This window comes from Protopterus annectens, chromosome 12.part0 (assembly GCF_019279795.1).
Source record: "Protopterus annectens isolate FY-2018-M chromosome 12.part0, PAN1.0, whole genome shotgun sequence".
Lineage (NCBI taxonomy): Eukaryota > Metazoa > Chordata > Ceratodontiformes > Protopteridae > Protopterus > Protopterus annectens.
This window is the reverse complement of record NC_056746.1, coordinates 1,117,517,414-1,117,539,653: the sequence shown is the minus strand read 5'-3', so window position 1 is coordinate 1,117,539,653 and position 22,240 is coordinate 1,117,517,414. Positions and strand designations below refer to the sequence as shown.

At 47.5% G+C, this 22,240-nt stretch overlaps 1 protein-coding gene across 1 annotated transcript in view; it reads left to right on the top strand.

Annotated features, from left to right (window-relative positions):
- Positions 1 to 21,746, top strand: part of LOC122817013 (small nuclear ribonucleoprotein-associated protein B') — a 293,067-nt gene extending 271,321 nt beyond the window's left edge. Inside the window, exon 7 of the mRNA XM_044090125.1 lies at positions 21,436 to 21,746. Coding sequence (XP_043946060.1) covers positions 21,436 to 21,470 — 35 coding nt within the window. The 3' untranslated portion in view covers positions 21,471 to 21,746. The remainder of the gene's footprint in view (positions 1 to 21,435) is intronic.
- The last annotated feature ends 494 nt before the right edge of the window (positions 21,747 to 22,240 follow it).

Here is a 22,240-nt window from a genome sequence, read left to right as displayed (position 1 = left end):
CCGAGCAAGGAGTCTCGGATGATGGACCGCTTGGGGAAGCGGATGTTTAGTTCAGCGACCTTCTCAGTGAGGGCGCTGAACTATCTGGCACACGTGATTAGGATGCAGCGCGATCTTATTAAAGAATATGCTGCATCCCCCCCAGAGTCCATGTCTGAGGAGGACAAAGTGCTGCACTCCACCCGCATGGCCACTCAGGTCCGTCACCAATACCTCTATGCGGCTACTGTCCCATGCTATGGAAGGTGCCGCTAGAGCAGCAGGGGCAGGCCTAGTTACTAGACGTCAGGCCTGGCTCCGTCATTGCGATTTCTCAGAGCCCTTCAAGGCGTCATTTGCAAACACCCCCTTCGATGGTTCTGCCCTCTTTGGCAAAGCTGTTCGTGACACTTTGACCCAGAGCGAGAAGGACGGGAAGACGCTGTCTGCCGTCTGAATCCGCTTCTCTGCTCCCCAGAGGCCCTATTCTAGGAACCAAAAGGGACAGAAGATGTGGTTCCGGAAGTCGCAGCAATCTCAGTCTGCTCCGGACAACCAGTCCTTCCATGGCAGAGGAGGACAGGGAGGACGCCGCCCTAGGGGCAGAGGGGCTCCCAGGAACTTCGGGTCCAGAGAACCCTTCTCTGAACGGCCCGCGCAGCAGCCATGAGGGGTTGCCCGGCTGCTCCACTCTGGAGGCAGTCGGGGGACGTTTTCCGGAGCACCTAGCGGCATGGGAGTCAATAACATCAGACCGCTGGGTCCTCCAGATCATATCCAGAGGATACCGTATATACCCCTTCTTCACTTGCCAAAATTGAAGTCCCTCCCCGACGTCCCACCCGGTCAGCGGGAGGCCGCTTTGGCAGAAATTGGCCATCTGCTAAAGAAAAGAGCCATCCAGCCTATCCCCCCAGATCGGATCGGGGTTCTACTCCAGGTTCTTTTTAGTGCCCAAAAAAGACTGGGGATATAAGACCAATTTTAGACCTTTCACTCTTGAACCTGGCAGTTCCCAAGGAGAAGTTCCGAATGGTCATGCTGCAGTCTATTCTCCCCCTTCTGGGAGAAAATCACTGGATGTGCTCCATAGACCTCAAGGATGCGTACTACCACATACTAATGGACAGACGCTCCAGGTTGTTTCTCCGCTTCCGGCTGGGAGCCAGTCACTACCAGTTCCGGGTCCTTCCCTTTGGTCTCACCACAGCCCCCAGGGTGTTCACCAAAGTATTAGCAGTGGTAGCGGCCCACCTGAGGCTTCAGGGGGTACAGGTCTTTCCCTACCTGGACGACTGGCTCCTCACCGCCCCAACAAGGCATCTACTACTATTGGCGCGAGACTCCTTTCTCCATCTTGCTCCCCGTCTGGGCATCACTATAAACAAATCCAACCTAGCACCCACGCAGTTCATAGATTTTATAGGTGCCAGGTTAGACACAAGGAGATTAAAAGCCTTCCTCACTGCGGACAGAGTTCAAAGTCTGCAACTCCAGGTGCGGGCCATTCTCCACTCAAGCTCAGTTCCGGCGGAGTTGGTCCTGAGGGCTCTAGGGTCCATGGCGGCTGCTATAGCGCTTCTTCCTCTCGCCAGGTTCAACATGCGCATCCTCCAATGGACACTCCTAGTCCAGTGGTCGTATCTTGCTCTTCTATGCATCATCCCATTGCGATCAGCAAGGCTTGCAAGCTGTCCCTCCTGTGGTGGCTTCACTCCAGATCTCCACGGAGGCCTCCCATTTTGTGCTTCTCCCCCTCTCGCCACGGTGACCACGGACGCCTCCTGCCTCGGGTGGAGGGGGCATTTTGCAGGCCGGACCGTCCAAGGCACGTGGAACGATTCAGAGACCTTACTGCATATCAACGTTCTAGAGATGAGAGCAGTGCTCTTAGCGTTGCTAGCACTTAAGGCCTTTCTTCCCTTGGGAACAATTGCGATTCAATCGGACATGTCGGTTGTCTGGTATATCAACAAGCAAGGAGGAACCAGGTCTTACCCTCTTTGTCGAAGTCATGAGAGTTTGGGAATGGGCAATCGCCACCAACCGCTTTCTCATAGCAACGCATATTCCGGGTCGGTCCAACGTCCTGGCGGACAAACTCAAGTCGCACCATTCTCACCCGTTACGAGTGGCCTCTCAATACTCGGGTAGCGGAATGCATATTCGCACGGTGGGGAACTCCTTGTTGCGATCTTTTTGCCTCTCCCTCAAACACCAAGTGCGACGGTTTTTTCGCTCTGATACCTCCTCCCAGAGGTTCCCCAAGAGACGCTCTGGTGCATGCTTGGCCACCCTTCTTTATGCTTATCCCCCCTTGCCTCTGATGCTCCAAGTTCTTCAGAAAGCCTCTCGGTTGGGGTGCAGAATGATTCTCATTGCTCCGTTTTGGCCTCGACAGATCTGGTTCCCCTTCCTAAGGTCTCACTCTGTGAATCCTCCTATCTCCTCCATCCCACTTATCTCCTCCGAACCTGGACAACCTGAAGCTGACCGCTTGGCTGCTCCAGTTCCACTCTTGATCAGGACTCCCGGTATTTCGTCCCCTGTTAAGGCCATCCTGGTGGCAGCTCATAAGCCATCCACTAGGAAAGTCTACCGCAGCAAGTGGAAACTGTTCTCGTTGTGGGCGGAGCGGCAAGGCCTAAACCCCTTCACAGTTCCTCTCCCTTTGGTGCTTGATTTCTTAACCATTCTTTTTTTAATGATGGTGCCAGCAGTTCCACGGTCAAAGTACAACTTGCGGCAATTTCCCATTATCGCATTGGTCATGACTCTAATCCACTGATGTCGGCCAAGTTGTGTAAGATTTTCCTTAAAGGTACTTTTCTTCTCAGGCCCCCTGTAAAGCAAGCGTTCCTCCTTGGGACCTTTCCTTAGTTCTCCAGGCCTTGACCCCCTTCGAACCGGCGGCTACGGTAGATCTGAAATTCTTATCTTTCAAGACCGCCTTCTTAGTAGCCATTACTTCGTCCAAGAGAGTTTCAGAGCTTCAAGCATTATCAGCTAAACCTCCTTACTTGGTCTTTCATCCGGACCGTGTTTACCTCAGGACCAACCCGTCCTTTCTTCCTAAGGTAGCTTCTGAAGCTAACATTAATCAATCCATTAACCTCCCTGTCTTTCCTAAATATGAAAACAAAGGTGAATACAAGCTTCACTCCTTAGATGTTCACAGACAACTTAGATTTTATCTAAACAGGACGGCTGGTCATAGGCAATCCGACCAGTTCATTTCCTTTGCTAAATTTAATTTGGGCAAACCAATTTCTAAAGTCTCATTATCTTGCTGGATTTCACAATGTATTTTATTGGCTTATCAAGCTTCGGGAAGGCCCGCACCGGAGGGTGTACATGCCCATTCAACCCGGTCAGTCTCTACCTTGGCAGCCTTTAAGGCTAGGATTCCTCTAGATGATATTTGTGCAGCAGCCACGTGGGCTTCATCTCATACTTTTATTTCCCACTACAAGTTGGATCTTGCATCTAGGGGTAGAGCATCCTTTGGCTCCACGGTGCTCCGGAATATCCTTCCATGATGGCCGGCCAAGATTCGGGTAGCTGGGGACTCTAGGTTGCAGACAAATGAATCTCCTACTTCAGATTTAGAAGTTATGTACTCACCATAACGTTCCATCTGAGTAGGTGTATTCATTTGTCTGCAACCATCCCGCCCTCCTATCCCCCTGGCCTTTCAGTTTCCTGCATATGTTGTTACCCCTTTCAGGGTGTTCTTGCTGTTGGCAAACTCGATCTGAGGTCATGAGGGTAGAGCAGGGCATTATGGGTGAGGGGAGGAGCTGAGAGCTTGGATCCATAGCTGGTAAATCATGCCGGTTCGGATCCATAACCCACAGGTTGCAGACAAATGAATACACCTACTCAGATGGAATGTTATGGTGAGTACATAACTTCTAATTACCCCTTCCTTTGAGGAAGCCCTATCTTCCTCGTCGAGGAAGAAAAAAATCTTCGGCTCCGACCAGCCCGTCTGATCCGGCAGCAAAAAAGTCAAGGCAGGCTTCTCCGTCGGCTCCACGGACTTCGGAGCCGAGGGCGGAACGGTCTGCCTCGATGTCTCCAGCCTTGACTCCTCTGGTTTCGGAGCAGAGAGCTCGGGCATAGAGAGGCGAGTTATCTCCATCGGCTCCACTGCCTTCGTAGCCGAGGAAGGTTGCCCGCTCAGACTCTTCCTCTTCGGTCCCGAAGTCCACATCTGCTCCGAGGGAATTTGCGGTAGTGGTGGAATCTCCCTCGGCGCCGATACTTCTCGAAACCATTCGGGACTTCGGAGCCAGTCCCCCCAGTTTTTCGGAGCCGGCGGAGAAGTCGACTCGGACCTGGTCGGTCTCTTCTCGGTCCTCTGTCAGATTCGGATGTAGACAGGGTGCTTCAAAGGCTGTTTCAGTCTCCTGTCTTTCAAAAGTTGGTCTCTGCTCCGGAGCAGTCTTCCCACCCTGCCATCTTGGTTCCTCTTCCAACAGCTTTGGCGCCGTTGGAGTCGGTGTTGGTGGAGCTGGTGGAGGTTGTCTGGTCGGTTCCGATCCTAACTCCAACCCCGCCCTTCGGGTCGGTGTTCGGTACGCGGACCTCCTGTCGGCCCCGGGGGGACGCTTCGGGAACGATCCTTTCGGTTCCGAGCCTCCCTCTCGCGTCTGCGGCGGGAGCTCCTACTGCTGTTGTGGCCTTGGGGGTTGAACCTTCCCAGGATTGTGGGGGTCCTGTCTTCAAGGCCATGAGGAGTGCCTTGGCCAAATCCTCTTTGGCCACTTCTACCATCTCACCACCACCTTCCCTTGGCACAGAGACCGATTCCTTTGCAATCCCCCCTGTCTCACGACAGCGGAGCCCTGGGGTCTGAGGTTACCCCCGTCGGGGGTTCCCTTCTTCCCGGAGGCCCCTCAGAAACGTCTTCGGAGGAACCCCCGAGGAAGAGACAATGCAAGAGGAAGCACGTTGACTCCCCTGATGAGTCTCACCTCGGATACCGACCTCTGATGCGGAAGGGTCCCCCAAGTCGTCCTCAGATGTCTCCTTTGCGGACATCTTGGAAATCCTTAAGCAACGAGGCGACTGGCAGTCCAAACCCCCTTCTGCTATGGAGTCTGTGTTCCTTAAGGCCTTCGGGGCTCAACCCTCCGCCTCCTGAGTGTCTCCGCCCTTCGATGAGCTCCTGGATTTGATCTCTCGAAGGGCGTGGGAACATCCAGACTCTGTTGAACCGGTGCCAGCTCGCCCCAATAAATTCCTTTCGGCACCCCCTGATAAGGATTTTCTTACCTAAGGTGTGGCTGTAGATGCCTTGGTGGTGGCATCTGCTGCCCAACAAGATGTGGCAGAGGCTTCAACATCCGTCCATCCTCCTAATAAGGAGTCTAGGAGCATGGTTCGGTATGGGAAGCGCACCCTTGCTTCAGCAACCTTTACATTAAGGTCTCTGAATTACCTGACTGACTTTATCTCTGAATTGCCTGACTGACTTTACGAGACTGCAGAGGGATCTGGTGAAGGAGCTGTCGGATACCCTCTCTGGTAACTTACCGGAGCAGTTAGCCCAGACGGTTAACTCCCAGTTGGCTACCCTTTCCTCCCTATCCAACTCGTCCATGAGGCTCATTTCGTATGCGGCCGAAGGAGCGAGCAGAGCGGCGGGCACAGATGTTGCTCAACAGAGACAAGCCTGGCTATGCCTGTGTCACTTTGCAGAGGCCTTTAAGTCTTCCTTTGCCGACGCCCCCTTTGATGGGTCCCCCCTTTTTGGGCCCAAGGTAAAGGACACTAACTCGCTGCGAGCAGGAGGGTAAGACTTTAACTGCCGTAGGGGCCCGGTTTTCCACTCCCTTCAGACCTTATCCCAAGACTCGAAGAGGAGGGAAAATGTGGTTCCGTAAGTCTCAAGCCTTACTCATCGCAGCAGAGCTATTTCCCCTTCTAGAGGCAGTGGAAGGGGAAATTTTCAGGGAGACGCCATTCCAGGGGTGGCAGAGGCCCCCGCAACACTGGAGACCGCGAGTCCTTTCGTGGCTCCTCCTCTTTACAGCATCCCTGAAGGAGTGCCCGATTGTGCAGCTCCGGAGCCAGTCGGGGGTCGTTTTTCGAGGCACCTAAAGGCCTGGGAAAGTATCACCCAGGTCAGATGGGTGCTCCGAATCATCGCCGGAGGTTACTTACCCCCCCCCACCACCACCACCATCCCAGAGAATCCCGGACCCGCCTCCCAGTCAACGGGATATGGCAGCCATCAAAATTTCAAAGCTGCTTCAAAAAGGAGTCATCCAACCTGTCCCCGCAGATCAGGCCGGATCAGGGACTTACTCAAGATTCTTTTTGGTACCAAAAAAGACCGGGGACCTGAGGCCAATTTTGGATCTCAGCAGATTAAACCGATCAGTGAAAGTCCAAATTCCGGATGGTCACCTTGCAAACCATTCTCCCGCTTCTGGAGAACGGTGTTTGGATGTGCTCCATAGATCTGACGCCTGTTATCACAAAACCGATCAGTGAAAAAGTCCAAATTCCGGATGGTCACCTTGCAAACCATTCTCCCGCTTCTGGAGAACGGTGTTTGGATGTGCTCCATAGATCTCAGACGCCTGTTATCACATTCTGATAGATCAGGCGTCAAGGAGACACTTGCGCTTCAGCCTGGGGGACAGTCATTTTCAGTTCCGTGCACTGCCCTTTGGTCTCACCATAGCCCCCAGGGTGTTCAAATGTTTGGTAGTGGTGACTGCTCACCTGAGAAGTCTAGGATTCCAGGTGTTTCCATACCTAGACGACTGGCTCCTTACTGCCACTTCAAGGCATCTACTCTTAAAAACTCTAGCAGCCACTATCTCCCTAGGCAGCTCCTTAGGAATCGCATTCAATTGGACGAAATCCGTATTGCTACCATCACAGCGTATTCTGTTTATTGGTGCAGAAATAGACTCAAGGCAGATGCGATAGCAACATTGCAGTCTCAGGTTCGGGCGTTACTCCCCAGACGTCGCGCTCCAGCGAGAATGGTCCTACAGCTGTTAGGTTCCATGTCAGCCACCATTCTTCTCGTCCCCTTGGCAAGATTGCATATGAGGATACTCCAGTGCCTCAGTCCAGTGGTCTTATCAAGACCTCCCACTCAGTCACCAAATAGGGATCACAGAGACGTGCAAACAGGATCTTCGTTGGTGGCTTCTTTCCTCCAACCTGGATCAGGGGCGACCCTTCATTCCCCCATCCCCCTCAGCCACGTTGACTACGGACGCCTCCCAGCCAGTGTGGGGGGGACATTATCTGGGCAGGTCGGTCCAAGGCACGTGGCACTCCCAACAAGCATCTTCTCCACATCAATATCCTGGAAATGAGGGCAGTGCTTGAAGGTATGGGATTGGGCGATTGCTACCAAACGCTTTCTAGTGGCAACTCGCATTCCAGGAACATCCAATGTGATAGACAGACTGAGCAGGACTATTCTCTCCCCTCACGAATGGTCCTTGAATCACAAAGTAACATCACAGATTTTCACGAGATGGGGAGTTCCATGTTGCAATCTTTTCGCAACTCCCCTCAATGCAAAATGCCAACAGTTCTTTTCTCTCATTCCAGTTCCTGGGGAGACCCCCAAGGATGCTCTGATCCAAGCTTGGCCCCCCAGTCTGCTATACACCTTTCCACCGGTTCCCCTTTTCCCCAAGCGGATTCAGAAGGCGATCCGATTGAGAAGCAAAATGATTCTAATCGCCCCATACTGGCCTCTTCATGTTTGGTTCCTCTTTCTTCGCAAGTATGCATTGGACGGTCCATGGTTCCTGGACCAAGTTCCGGACCTCCTGACGCATCAGTCAGGACAGCTCCATCAGTCCCTCCATTCATTGAAGCTAGCAGCTTGGCTACTCCTCTTCCGACCATAGTTAGGAGCCATTCTTTCGACCCTGAAGTCATGCATATTTTGTTCTCGGCCCACAAGACTTCTACTAAAAAGATGTATAGTAGTAAATGGAAGAGATTTGCTATTTGGGCCCAACTCCAAGGATTAGACCCTATGACTGCTTCTGTGTCAGAGGTTCTGAAGTTTTTAACTTCCCTGTTCAACCAGGGTTGTTCAGTGTCTACCATCAAAGTTCAATTGGCAGCTATTTCTAATTTTCATGAGAACACAGAACCATCTTTAATGAGCAACAAGTTGTGCAAAGCTTTTATTAAAGGAGCTTGGCTTTTACGGCCCCCTATATCGCATCCTGCACCACCGTGGGACCTTAACGTAGTGTTAGGCGCATTAACAGCACCCCCCTTTGAGCTGGCAGCAACCTGTGATTTGAAATTTCTTTCTTGGAAGACTGCCCTCCTAGTTGCTATCACATCAGCCAGGCGAGTTTCGGAACTTCAAGCCTGGTGTCAAACCACCATATCTGGTATTTCACAAGGATAGAGTATCTTAGACCAAATCCATCCTTTATACCAAAGGTTTGTTCTAACTTTTGTTTGCAACAATCACTGGAATTACCGTTTTTTTTCCTAAGTATACAAACAGAGCTGAGTATACCTTTCACAGCTTAGATGTGCACAGACAATTACGTTTCTATTTGGATAGGACACAACAAGCACGAAAATCAGATCAACTGTGTCTTTCTCTGACAATAAATTGGGCAAATGAAAGTCACTATTGCCAAATGGATCAGACTGTCATATTTACCGCATTTCAAATAAGGACCTTAAATCCCCGTGAAAGCTCGTACCAGGGCTATGGCCACTTCGGCAGCCTTTCATTCCAAGTTCTCTATTAATGACATCTGTGCGGCTGCTACGTGGTCTACTCTACACACCTTTATCTCACTACAAATTGGATGTGGCATCTAGGGGTCGAGCTGCCTTCGGTTCCACGGTTCTCCGGACCGTTTTCCAGTGAGCCACCCAGGAATTGGTTGCTAGGGACGCTGTCCCATCTGTAGAGAATGTAGGTGAGGTAGGATCACATTACATCTTTTAGTTATGTACTTACCATAACTTTAGATGAATGGGATCCATCTCGCCAATAACCCACCCTCCTTCCCCCTACCTTGGAGGCCAGAAGAGACCGGACGGTCCGAATACAACTGTTTCCTCTCTTGGAACACCTGGCAATCTTATAACAGTCTGTGTGTGTGCATGTGTGCGGACAAACAAGATCTGGGGAAGCAGTAGTGGGGGCATCCTGGGATATGAGGTGGCTCAGCCAATAAGAGACTTCGTTCTATAGTATAGCGTGCAGAGTTGGAGCAGAGAATCGGCTCCGAACCCATCTGTAGAGAATGTAGGCGAGATGGATCCCATACATCTAAAGTTATGGTAAGTACATAACTAAAAGTTCCCATCCCCCTCCTGATAAAAGACCAAGACAGGAGGATTATGCATCCTCTGGCCAGGTTTCTCTCTCCTCAGATTCTTAGGAACAGGATTACACTTTTCCACCTTATGAGGATTCTGATGCTGAAGACTCTATTCCCTTAGCATCTCCCCCTGAAGACTACTCCTTTGGGGAAACATTACATACCATGAGGGAGCATTTCCACTGGGAAGGCCAGGATTACTCAGATTCTAAGAAAAGGCTCAAGAGTTCCTTTTATTACCCCAGCACAGACCTCTTGCTATTCCTCCTGTTTTAGATATTGTGGATGTCTACTTGGTGTCTAAATCCAGACTCTCTATCTCCTGCTCCAGCCAAACCAGACAGATACTACAGAGTACCTGACTCGCACAAATTCCTTTATAAAAGCCCTGTAGCTGACCAGAAACCATTTCCCAGGGTCCTAAGGGAGCAAAGGCTCCTATGGCTAAAAATCCTGTGCCCTCAGATTCCAGAGTCCTAGATAGATGGGGAAAGAAAATATACACTTCTGCAACTCTGGCTATGAGAGCATTAAATTGCCAGTTTCACATGTTGAAATAACCATTCCTGATGTCACAGTTAAAACAAAAAATGAGCACACATTCAGAACAGCCTGAATTCAAGGAAATGTGCGATCTGTTGCATGCCGCTGAACAGGTGGGCAAGCATACTTTACAATGCAGATTTGATTCATTGGAAGCTTCCAGTAGAGCAGCTGTTACTGTCATTCGTAGACATGCTTGGTTAAAAGAGCAAACCCTCCCTGACAATGTTAAAGCAAAATTATTAGATGCACCTTTACAACAGGATGTATTTGGTGTCAAAGCAGAAGAGGTTTTAAAGAAAATGGAGGATAAGGCTAAATCTATGCAAACTGTCAAGGATTTCTTGCAGGTACAACCCCCTCGCTTCAGCAGAAATTGGCCAGCAAAAATTGGTCCTTGCCAGCTCAAGACAGATCAGAGGGGCAAATACAGATGCCAGAGGTCAGTCACAGGGCCCTTGCATACCTCGCCAATGGGGTTCTGCTACCGAGAAAGGAGAAGACAGGCCCCAAGCTAGCAGAAGGCAGACACAATGACTCTATCCTCAACCTACCAAGCAAATCTCTCCTGGCAACACACTTGGGAGGAAAACTAGCCTTTTTTTTGCAGACAACTGGCACATCATCATCAAAAGACAAATGGGTTCTAAACATCTCTCAAGGATACATGTTCCACTTTCATACCTTACCAAGGATCAAAGGAATGCCAAACCTGCCACCAAATCAATGGGCAGAGGCACAAAAACAAATTATAGCCCTCATGAACACGAGAGCCATTCAACAGGAGCAGGGACAAGGATTTTACTCGAGACTCTTCCTAGTACCAAGAAAGGACAAAGCATGGAGGCCCATTCTGGATCTTTCAATTCTGAACACCTGTCTGAAAGTACCAAAATTCAAGATGCTAACACTACAGCAGCTTCTTCCCATGCTGGGCGGAAATGCTTGCCTAGTCACTTTTGACCTCAAGGAGGCATACCTGTATGTCCCAATCAGACAAAATTGCAGAAGATACCACCGCTTCATTGCAGGTTCAACGCATTATTAATTCTCTGCACTGCCCTTTGGCTTATCTACTGCGCCCAGGGTCTTCACAAAATGCCTGGCACCAGTAATTGCATACTGCAGACAAAGGGGAATTCAAATATACCCTTACCTAGACTGTCTTATTCAAGCAGAAAGCAAGGACATTCTTCTACAGCATCTGGCATTTGTCAAACACCTATGTTGCCTAGGGTACATAGTAAACGAAAAGAAATCAAAACTAGTGCCCTCACAAAACATAACATTCCTGGGTGCCAGCTTCAATACAGCGGCCCAGATGGCTTATCTCACGCCAGACAAACGACAGCTGTTTCAATATTTCAAAATAATGGCAACAAAGACCCAACTCCCTGCAAGAAAAATTCTGCAGGCCTTGGGATTCATGGCATCTTGCATTCTACTAATACCATTTGCAAAACTGCATATGAGGAAGTTACAATGGTAACTGAAAAGTGTATGGACTCAGCACAGCCACAGCTTGGAAACAATGATTCCACTCATTCCTTGCCTTCAACAGGAGTTTCTATGGTGGGCACAGGTATGTCACCTCAACAAGGGTCAGCCTTTCACCTTACCCAACAGCCAGGCAAACTATGACAACAGATGCATCGGACTATGCCTGGGGAGCTCACATGGCAGGACAGTGCATTCAGGTCAAATGGACTACAGATCAGAGACACCTGCATATCAATCAGAGAGGGCATTCTGCACTGTTAGCATTTAACAGCTTTCAAAGACCTTCCTTACCTAGGACTAAGGACAGACAACACCACAGTTATCTGGTACATAAACAAGCAAGGGGACACACATTCCTACCCTCTTTGCAGGCTAGCAGTGACCTTGTGGAACACTGCACTATCTTACCAGGTTCAATTACAAGCACAATTCCTGCCAGGAAAGAAAAACACATTGACAGACTATCTAAGCAGAAACATCATGGATCCACACGAATGGAAACTAGATTCACAAGTATTTGCAATGATGGCTCAAAAATGGGGGCGCCCTGACATCTGTTTGCAAGCCCCCACAACCACCAACTGCAGAAATTTTGCACAAGGACCTTCCATCCACTAGCTTGGAAAGTGGACGCACTCTCATTCAGTTGGAAAACATTGACAGGTGTATGCCTTCCCTCCACTGCCTCTTCTAGCAAAGGTCCTGCGCAGTCAGATTAGAGAGGCCACAAATGATTCTCGTTGCACCAGATTGGCCACGCCAACATTGGTATCCAATTTTAAGGACCAGGGCCCACTATGGATTTTGCCACAAATTCCTCACCTGCTCACCCAGCGGGACAATCTGGTTCTACACAGCCAGCTCAAGACTTTACATCTGGCTGCAAATTACCTAAACAACCAACCAACACCTTTATCCAAAGCTGTTATGGATGTCATTCTGGAGGCCAGGAGGCCCAGCACCAGGAAAACCTGTTCAGACAAATGGAAAAGATTTTGCTCCTGGAACCAGGCTAAAGGCCTAAATCCCCTGGAGCCAAACATTCCTCAGATTCTACAATATTTAACTGAGCTGTTACACACAGGACTTTCCTTTTCATCTATTAAGATCCACACCTCAGCAATTTCAGCTCATTGCAGCACGGATACTCTATTTTTACATCCACTCCTAAGACAGTACCTCGGAGGGGCTAAGAACTTAAGACCGCCAAGGAGAGCTCAAACACCTACTTGGGATCTCAACTTTGTCCTGGAAAAGCTTACACTGCCGCCCTTTGAACCAGCTTTTTCAACTGATTTAAAATTTCTTTCATGGAAAACTGCCCTACTAGCAATAACCTCAGCTAGAATAGCCTGAGCTACAGGCACTAATGGCAGTGGAACCTTTCATTTTTCATAAAGACAGTTTCTCTACGGACTAATCCTTTATGCCAAAGGTGGTATCCAGTGTGGCCCTAAACCAAACCATTCACTTGCCCACTTTCTTCCCATATCCCCAGAATAAAGGAGACTCCTGCACTCTTTGGACATTCACAGGGAATTGCGTTACTACTTGGATAAAACTAAGGCTTTCAGAAAAACTGACCAGCTCTTTGTAGCCTATGCTACAGGATCACAAGGAAATGGATAGGACATTGCATACATTTCTGCTGCACACATCATGGGGAAATCAGTACCTGCTAACATTAAGTCCCACTCCACCAGGGCTACATCAGCAGCCTTTCTCAGGGGAGTGCCAACCAAGGATATTCTGGAAGCTGCTACTTGGAGTTCAATGCACACCTTCACCAAACACTATCACTTACCTCTTTACTCTTAAGACTAGAGCTGGTTTTGCCACTGCAGTTTTGTAGGGCCTGCTAGCCTCTTCTAACCCTGTTTGACTCCACCTCCCCTCCTTAGCTTTGGAATTCAACCCAAGTGTGATGACTGCAGCAGGGTAACACGATGAACTTAGTACCGTTTTGTACCTACCATAAATGTAGATGTTGGTGTTCACCCTACTGCAGTCCAGGTTACCCTCCCTCCATCCCCGCTGAACTTATCTCTACCACTTCATCCTATACTATCTCTGTGGTGTATTTGCTTGTACCAAAGGGTTTTGTTTAAAATGGCGTCTGATGCTTCTTGTATACGCCCGGCACACTGATGTCAGGGAAGTGACAGCAACTAGACGCCGGACCATGACTTTGGAATTCGGGCCGACTGCAGGACCCCGCCTGATGGCAGGATAACCCAAGTGTGATGACTGCAACAGGGTGAACACTCTTAACATCTACATTTATGGCAGGTGCAAAACTGTACTTTTTCTTTAGGTCCTAGGTCTTTACAGTAACTATTAAATTGGTAATTTTGAAAACAGTCTTGGCAACCACTGAAGTTGCGTGCAGAAATGTCAGCATTTGTATCCATCTTTATATCGTAAGTTAATTTATCTGTTTACCTGCACTAGACTGAAGTCAAATATTAATGCAGTTGAGTTTACTGTTGTGAGCTTTAAGATAAAATCTTGTACATAGCATGGTTTTGGAATTAATGCAAATATGAACAGCAATATTGGACACCTAGAGGCATCAGAACTTAACTGCAGATGCACATGTAGTCAGATGTAACGAGTTAAGTAGCATTGCCCTCTAAGGGCTCAATATACACCTCTGGCTTGAAAGATCTGAAGGTTTTGGTACCTAGAACTGCAAACTATTTTGGTGCGTGAAGGTGCCTTGAAGCTGTCAAAGCTGTCAAATTTATGCAGACTAACTCGTAAGCTTAGGCTACTGCAGCAGTGATCAAACACCTGTTATGGGAAGTGGTACATGGTACATTGGTATCTTGGTACAGTAAAAGTTCAGACCCTTCTTGCTGGTTGAATACTTGTAGCAGATTATGCTACTTTGAGTGATCTTTCTGTAGGAAGCTTCTGTTTTTCCTTGCATTCCCTGTGGGCTGGTGTTCCTGAATGCCTTTGTCTTTTCATGGGTTTTGGAGTTTAGTCTTAACTGATGTGGGAGATGAGGCTAGCGGTAACTTTACTAATTTTAGGTTTTGCACTAAAAGGCATACATGCGGCCTTTAAGAAGTTTGGATAAGCCATGTATGGAGCTGTGAAAGAATTGTAAGCACGTGCCAGGTTTTGTAAAACTATCAAAGATCTTACGTTTCACTGTCAAGTTCCTTCCATCCAATAGTATTGAGACTTTGGGTTCTTCCTTTTAACTTATTGGATGGGAAAGTTACTTGCAATAGTTATCGTGTGATTTTTGTCCATCCTTTGGAATGACCTCTCGACTGCGAAGATGGTTGTATATAGGTACAAGCACGTGTGTTATTTAGGAATTCTATTATGAAATTCATGCCTTCTCCTGTATCCCATACTCAGAAAACACAATGGGTCAGGATTGTATAGCAACCTCTTTTTTACTTGGGGGGGGGGGGGTGCTTTTCAGTAAGATTGCACAAGTCATTTGTGAATTGTGTAGCTTACAGAGCATCTTGCTGTAATGAGTGCATTCATTATGGTGTCCTACCCATTTAGTTATGTCATCTGTCTTTTGCTTACCTCTCCTGCGACCGAGGTTTCTCTCTTCGGTCATGTCGTCCTGTTATAAGGGTGACTAAGTTTGGGGTTATCCAGCAGTGCCACCCCATGTACTCAATTAGGTGTTCCTGTACAACAGTCTGTGTACATTTATAGAATTAGCTAGGAGTAAGTGAGCAGCTAGATTGGTGGTTTGGATACACAAAACAGCTAGCCTTCTGCGAGGTACAGTAGTGCAGTAAACCAGACCTTGTACCCTACCGCCACACCATCTAGGTCAGATGTGGATTGACACTCACTAAATGCACTGAAAACATCTGTTACCTAGTTTAGCTAGTGCAGTTTGAACTCCACAGGAGTGGTGGTTTTTGATTGGACTTTGAGGGTTACTGAAGATGGGTGTGGATTTTTTTTTAACAGTTTTACTGCAGGATGTTTATCGTGTTTCACTGTTGCAGTCATTACTGTAGGGTTATCCTGCTGGCAGGCTACCCGCAGTCGGCCAAAATTCCAAAGTCTTGGTCTGGCGTCTGTTGCTGTCGCCTTTTCCCTGACGTCGGTGCGCCATGGGTATAAATGATGCAGCCGACACCATTTTCTTCAGTCTATCTTGCTGCGCAGTGCCCGAAGCAAAAGCAGTTGGCAAGGGCCGGTCGGCCGACTCCTGGGATTTTCAAATCTGAATTTCAGAATCGAAGTCTTCATTTAAAGCCAAGTACCCCATTGGGGAAACTTTTTCCCCTAACAGAAAAAGTTAACAATTGTATTTTTTGTGGGAAGCAAATACCTCAAGGATTTTCTCTTGCTGTATTCCTTGCCTAGGCCCTGATCACAATGTTGCTAGCTGTCGATTGTGTGCTAGATTTAACCAATGCACTATCAAGTGTCTGATTTTGCATTTCATTACTTTGGCCGAAGATTTAATTATATAATGCCAGCGGAGTAGCCGACAACCGGAGGTTACAAAAACCACAGGCAAGGATAGGCATCAGAGGTCCAAAACCAACGACGAAGCTTCTTCTAGGCCAGTCGCCGGTTCTCAGTGAGGTGCTTTTGCATCCCCTGGGGCCTGCTACCTCAGAGCCACAGGCTGCTACAGACTCCCACGTGGAGCCAACTGGGCCTCTGGAAACTCATGGTATTGGACACTCTGAAATCACTCCCTCAGATGGGTCCGGAGCCGCTGAGCAGTCATCTGCTTCTGAGGGGGTCTTCAGACCTACACAGCTATATGTTAAGCCATCTTCAGCTTCAAGGAAACAAGTACAGCATTCTCCTACAGACTTCCATGCCTAAAAAACAGATGCTCAAAATGGCCGAAGACCTGATTACTTTGATCAGGGGCTCCCATCACCCTCCTGATAAGAGGCCTAGGCAAGAAGACAGTTTGATTCTTCTGATCAGGTATCTATTTCCTCTTCTGAACAGGATTACTCCATGCTTCCTTATGAGGATTCTAATGCTGAAGAATCCATTCCTTCAGCCTCTCCTCCTGAGGACTATTCTTTTGGGAGAACACTGCATACTATGAGGGAGCATTTCCATTGGGAGAGCTAAGATTATTCTGAATTTAAGAAAAGGCTCAGACTTTCTGCTTCTTCCTCAGCACAGACCCCTTGCTATTCCACCTGTCCTAGACATTGTAGATATACAGAGTCCAGACTGTCCCCTGACTCTTTATCCCCCTGCACTTGCTAAGCCAGACGGATACTACAGGGTCTTTGATTCTCATAAATTCCTATATAAAAACCGTACTGCTGACCCAGAAACTGTATCTCTGGGTCCCAAGAGGGTTAAAGCTTCCACTGCAAAAAAACCCTGTCCCCTCTGATAGGGATTCTAGGGCTCTAGACAGATTGGGGGGTTTACACTTCTGCCACCCTGGCTGTAAGGGCTTTAAATTGTCAATTTCATACGCTTAAATGTCAGCAATATTTCATGTCTCTACAGAAAAAGTGGACAGTTACTGAATGTTCAGAGAACAAGGAAGTGCAGGATTTATTGCATGCAACTGAACAAGTGGGAAAGCATACTTTGCAGTGTGGTTATGATTCACTGGAGGGCTCTTACAGGGCCGCTGTTACAGGTTCTGTTATTAGAAGGCATGCTTGGTTAAAGGAACAGAATCTGCCTGATCATGTTAAAGCAAAATTATAGGTTCATACTAGGCTATCTGCCCGAGGGCATTAATAAGCCTAGCCATAGTTTTGTGGCTTACGCCACCCCTTAGTTTGGAGAAACTATGCCCATTATTTAGCTGTCTCTGTCGAGCAGTGACACTGAGGTAACCCCTGGGGTGTATCACAATCTCCCATCCATTGGTCAAGATTCCTCTTGAACAAGGCCAGCGAGGTGCTCTGCCTCACATAAACCGGGATTTTGTTCCACAGCATAGGGAGTCTTTGGGTGATGAATCTATCCCTCCAGCACTTCCTATTAATAACCGTGTCGAGGTTTGTCACCCGCCCTTGTGGCTCTGAGGGATCTAGATTTTTTGAGATGAAGCATATTCATCAAATCTGGGTTTGACATGGCCTTGTATGTCAGGCATAGGTCACCTCTGAGTAAGCGGTACGCAACTGAATATAACTGGAGTTCTTTCTAGATGCACCATTACAGCATGATACTTTGTTTGGTACTAAAGCAGAAGAGGTGTTGAAAAAAATGGAGGATAAAGCAAAATCCATGCAGACTGTCAAGGATTTCCTACAGGTACAGCCACCCAGGTTTAGCAGGAGCTGGCCTTCTAAAAATTGGTCCTTTCCAGTCTCCGACAGACCACAGAGGCAGATACAGGCGTCCCAGAGGCAGATCTCAGCTCCAAGGCTCATACAGGCCTAAAAATTGGGTGCTCCTACCTCGAAAAGCGGAGTAGACAAATCACAACCTTACCGAAAACAGTCCCAATGACTTTCCTCTACCAGTTCCAAGCAGTTTTCTTTTGACAGCCCCCTTAGGGGGAAAGCTAGCACTTTTTTCATCAAATTGGCAAACTGTTACCCAAGACAAATGGGTCCTGAACTTAGTGTCCCAAGGCTACAGGTTCCATTTTCACATTCTGCCAAGGTCAAAGGGCATGCCAGACCTGCCACACAATCAATGGGCAGAGGCACAAAAACATTACAGCCCTCATGGACATGAGGGCCATTCAGCAAGTACCCCAAGAGCAGGGGCAAGGAATTTTATTCCAGACTTTTCCTAGTACCCAGGAAGGACAAAACCTGGAGACCAATTCTGGACAAGTCTATACTAAAATACATTTCTGGAAGTTCCAAAATTTGAAATGTTGACTTCAGCAGTTACTGCCCATGCTGGACAAGAGGGCTTGACTCGTAGCTTTGGACCTAAAGGAGGCATACCTGCATGTCCCAATCAGACAATCTTGCAGAAGATACCTCCGATTCATAGCTGGCTCAATTCTCTGCACTGCCCTTTGGCTTATCTACTGCGCCCAGGGTCTTTACAAAATGCCTGGCACCAGTAATTGCATTTTGCAGACGAAAAGGAATTCAAATATATCCCTACTTGGACGACTGCCTAATTCAAACTGAGAACAGACACTTAAGCATCTGGCATTTGTATCTGGCATTTGTAAAAGGATTACTAATTGGCCTAGGGTACACAGTAAACGAAATCAAAACTAGTGCCCTCTCGAGAGATGATATTCCTGGGTGCAAGCTTAAATACAGCTGCCCAGATGGCTCATCTCATGCCAGACTAGCAAAAACTTGACTACTTCAAGAAATTTGGCAACAAAAACCCACTTATCTGCAAGGAAAATCCTGCAGGCCTTGGGTTTCTTTGCATCCTGCATTCTTTTAATTCCATATGCCAGACTACATATGAGGAAACTACAATGGTATCTGAAGTGTTTGGACTCAGCATTGCCACAGGCTGGAGACTGTAATTGCACTAATTCCCTGCCTACAACAGGAGTTTCGATAGTGGGCAGAAGCCTGTCGCCACAACAAGGGTCTGCCATTCTGTTTACCCACAGCCAGACAGACACTGACAACGGATGCATCAGATTATGCCTGGGGGGGGGGGCATATGTCAGGAAAATGTATTCAGGGCACATGGCCTGCAAACCAGATGCATCTTCACATCAATCAAAAAGAGATGCTAGCTGTACAAAATGCCCTGACAGCTTTCAAGGACCTGCTTCATCCAGGACAGTTACTGATGAGACAACACTATGGTCATGTGGTACATAAACAAGCAGGGAGGTACGCATTCCTACCCCCTCTGCAGACTAGCAATGACCTTATGGAACACAGCATTGGCTTTTCAAGTTCACCTGCAAGCACAATTCCTGCTTGGAAAAACAAATACTCTGGCAGACTAACTCAGCAGAAACCTCATGGATTCCCACGAATGGAAACTGGCTCCACAAGTCCTCAACATAAGGAAATGGGGATGCCCAGACATGGATCTATTTGCCTCCCCTCAACTGTCAATTGCGGAGATTTTGCACAAGGATTTACCACAAGCAAGCATGGAAAGTGGACGCCCTATCATTCAGCTGGAAAAATCTAATAGTATATGCTTTTCCCCCACTGCCTCTTCCCAGAGTACTCCTAAAGGTCAGACGAGAAGTCAAAAATGGTTCTGATTGCACCAGACTGGCCACGCCAGCACTGGTACCCAATCCTAAAGAGCTTGTCTCAAGGTCCAGCAATGGATATTGCCAAACTTCTCACTTGCTGACTCAACGAAACAATCAGATCCTGCACAGCCAACTCGGGACCTTAAATCTGGCAGCATGGCGGATAATGTAGCCATTCAGAACACTTCTCTTTCAAAAGCTGTTGGAGGCCAGGAGGCCCAATACCAGAAAATCTTATGCAGAAAAATGGAAGGGATTCTGTGCTTGGAACCAGGAACAAGGCATTGACACGTCTGTGCCAAATATTCCTCAGAAAAATCTAACTGAGATGCTGAACAAAGTCCTTTCTCCTCAATTAAGATTCATGCCTCTGCCATTTCTGCACATTACAATACGGAACCACCTATATTTTCTCATCCTTTTAATAAGGCAGTACCTCAGAGGGGCCAAAAACATTAGGCCTCCAAGGAGAGCACCAATTCCGGCCTGGGACTTCAATTATGTTATGGAAAAACATATACTGCCTCCTTTCGAGCCAGCATCAACAGCAGATATAAAATTCTTATGGAAAACAGCTCTGCAAGGCGAGTCTCTGAGTTACAAGCACTCATGGCTGTGGAACCTTTCATCTTTTTTCATCCAGGCAGGGTTTCTCTGAGGACAAACCCTACATTTATGCCTAAGGTGGTGTCCAGTGTGGCCCTCAACCAAACCATTCACTTGCCTACCTTTTACCCAAATCCACAGAACAAGGGTGAGAAAATTCTGCATTCTTTGGGCATAGGCAGTTGCGCTTCTACTTGGACAGAAATAAAGCTTTCAGAAAGACTGAGCAACTTTAGTGTCATATGCTGCAGGATCACAAGGAAAGGCTATCTCAAAACAGACTATTTCTAAATGGATAGGCCATTGTATCCGTTTCTGCTACTTTCAACATGGCAAATCCTAAGGGCATTAGACCTCATTCCACCAGAGCAGTAGCCACTTTAGCAGCCTTCCTCAGAGGAGTACCAACCAAAGAAATCTTAGAGGCTACAACTTGGAGTTCAGTGCACACCTTTACAAAGCACTACCACTTGCCTCTCTGCTCTAAGTCCAGAGCAGACTTCGCCACTGCAGTTCTGCAGGGCCTCATAGCCTCCTAATCCTATTTAGCCCAGCCACCCATCCTCTGCTTTGGGATTCTACCCAAGAGTAAATGACCAACAGTGAAACGCGACATAGTACAGTTGTGTACCTACCATAAATGTAGATGTTGAGTGTATTCACTGTTCCAGTCCAGGTTACCCACCATCCCCCTTCTCTTTGCTGGGACTTTCTCTATCCTATACAACCTTTTTGGTGTATTTGCTTGCAGATGAAGAAAATTTGTGCATGCATTTCTGATTGGTATATTTTTCAGCCTACCTATTTTGGGCACCTGACATCTGGGGCAAGAAACTGAAAAAAATGGCGTCTGCTGCATCTTTTACCCCTGGTCCACTGACGTCCAGGAAGAGGCGGCAGCAACCAACGCCGGACCTAGATTTTGGAATTCTGGCCAACTGCGTGTAGCCTGCCAGCAGGGTAACCATAGAGTAATGACTGCAACAATGAATACACTCTTAACATCTACATTTATGGTAGGTACACAGTTGTACTTTCTCTGCATTGACAGCTGCATTTTCTTACTATTTCTGTCCCAGTAATTTACAGTGATAGTTTTAACCTTGATTTTTCCTGGTTGCATTTATAATTGTACATGACTTGATTTACTGAAACAAAAGTGCATCATTAACTCAGTCTGGTTCTTGTAGCATTTTTATGTCACCCACCCCCCTCTGCACTAGCTTCAAGCTTTTTATTGATATTCTAAGCTGTAATTGATTGTTTACTGTCAAATAACTTGTGTGAAGCTAAAATAATATCTGTGCTCTGTTTCCATAGCTCTACCTCCAGGCATGCGTACTCAAAGGCCATAAAGCTGTTGACTGAACTGATTCTACTTCCCATTGGTGCAAAGATGAGTGGATGGAAAATTATCTGCTGTGAAAAAAAATGTTCGTGTTTGGAAAAGTCATTGTTGAAAACGTTCTTTGCATGTTTTGCTTGGAACTCTTAAAAGGATGAGAGTTGGACATTTTATTTGGCCCAGTTGTGGTGCATTAATGTTGCTGCATTTCTGTATAAAGGTTTATTTTTTTTAATTACTGTAATATTGAGACTTTTAATAAAAGTGGATACACTTTTCGTCTTTATGGAGTGCCTGCTTTCTTTTGTGTGGTGCCATTAGTAATCTAGCTGTAAGGGGCAGCCTGCTTGTTTGGTTTTAATTGGTGAACTGTACGGGCACTTAAACATTTTAGTAGTCCTGAGGTTTGAGGTGGTTGGGGTGTGGTCTTCGCATGGCTGTCAGCTACCCATTCCGTCTAGTGTACAATTTGATAAACTTGCTTGGCAAAGACCGGGTGTCTGTGACCCATAAAGCTCCTGTTAATTTAGCGTGGATGATGGAAGAGCTGTGTAGGGAGGGGTTGCATTTAAGGGGCTTGCCCATCATTTTGGGGAGGAACTGAAGCAGGGAATTTGCCTAGGCATATCTTCATGGTTGAACCAGTGGAGAGTGGTCATGCAGGTGTGCTGTTGAGGGGTTGCAGGCAATGCACAGGATAGGGAAAATTGTAGGTATGGCAAAGAAAAATCATTGGTGGATGGCGTGGATAATGGCTTTGTGAAATGCTGCCACCACTGC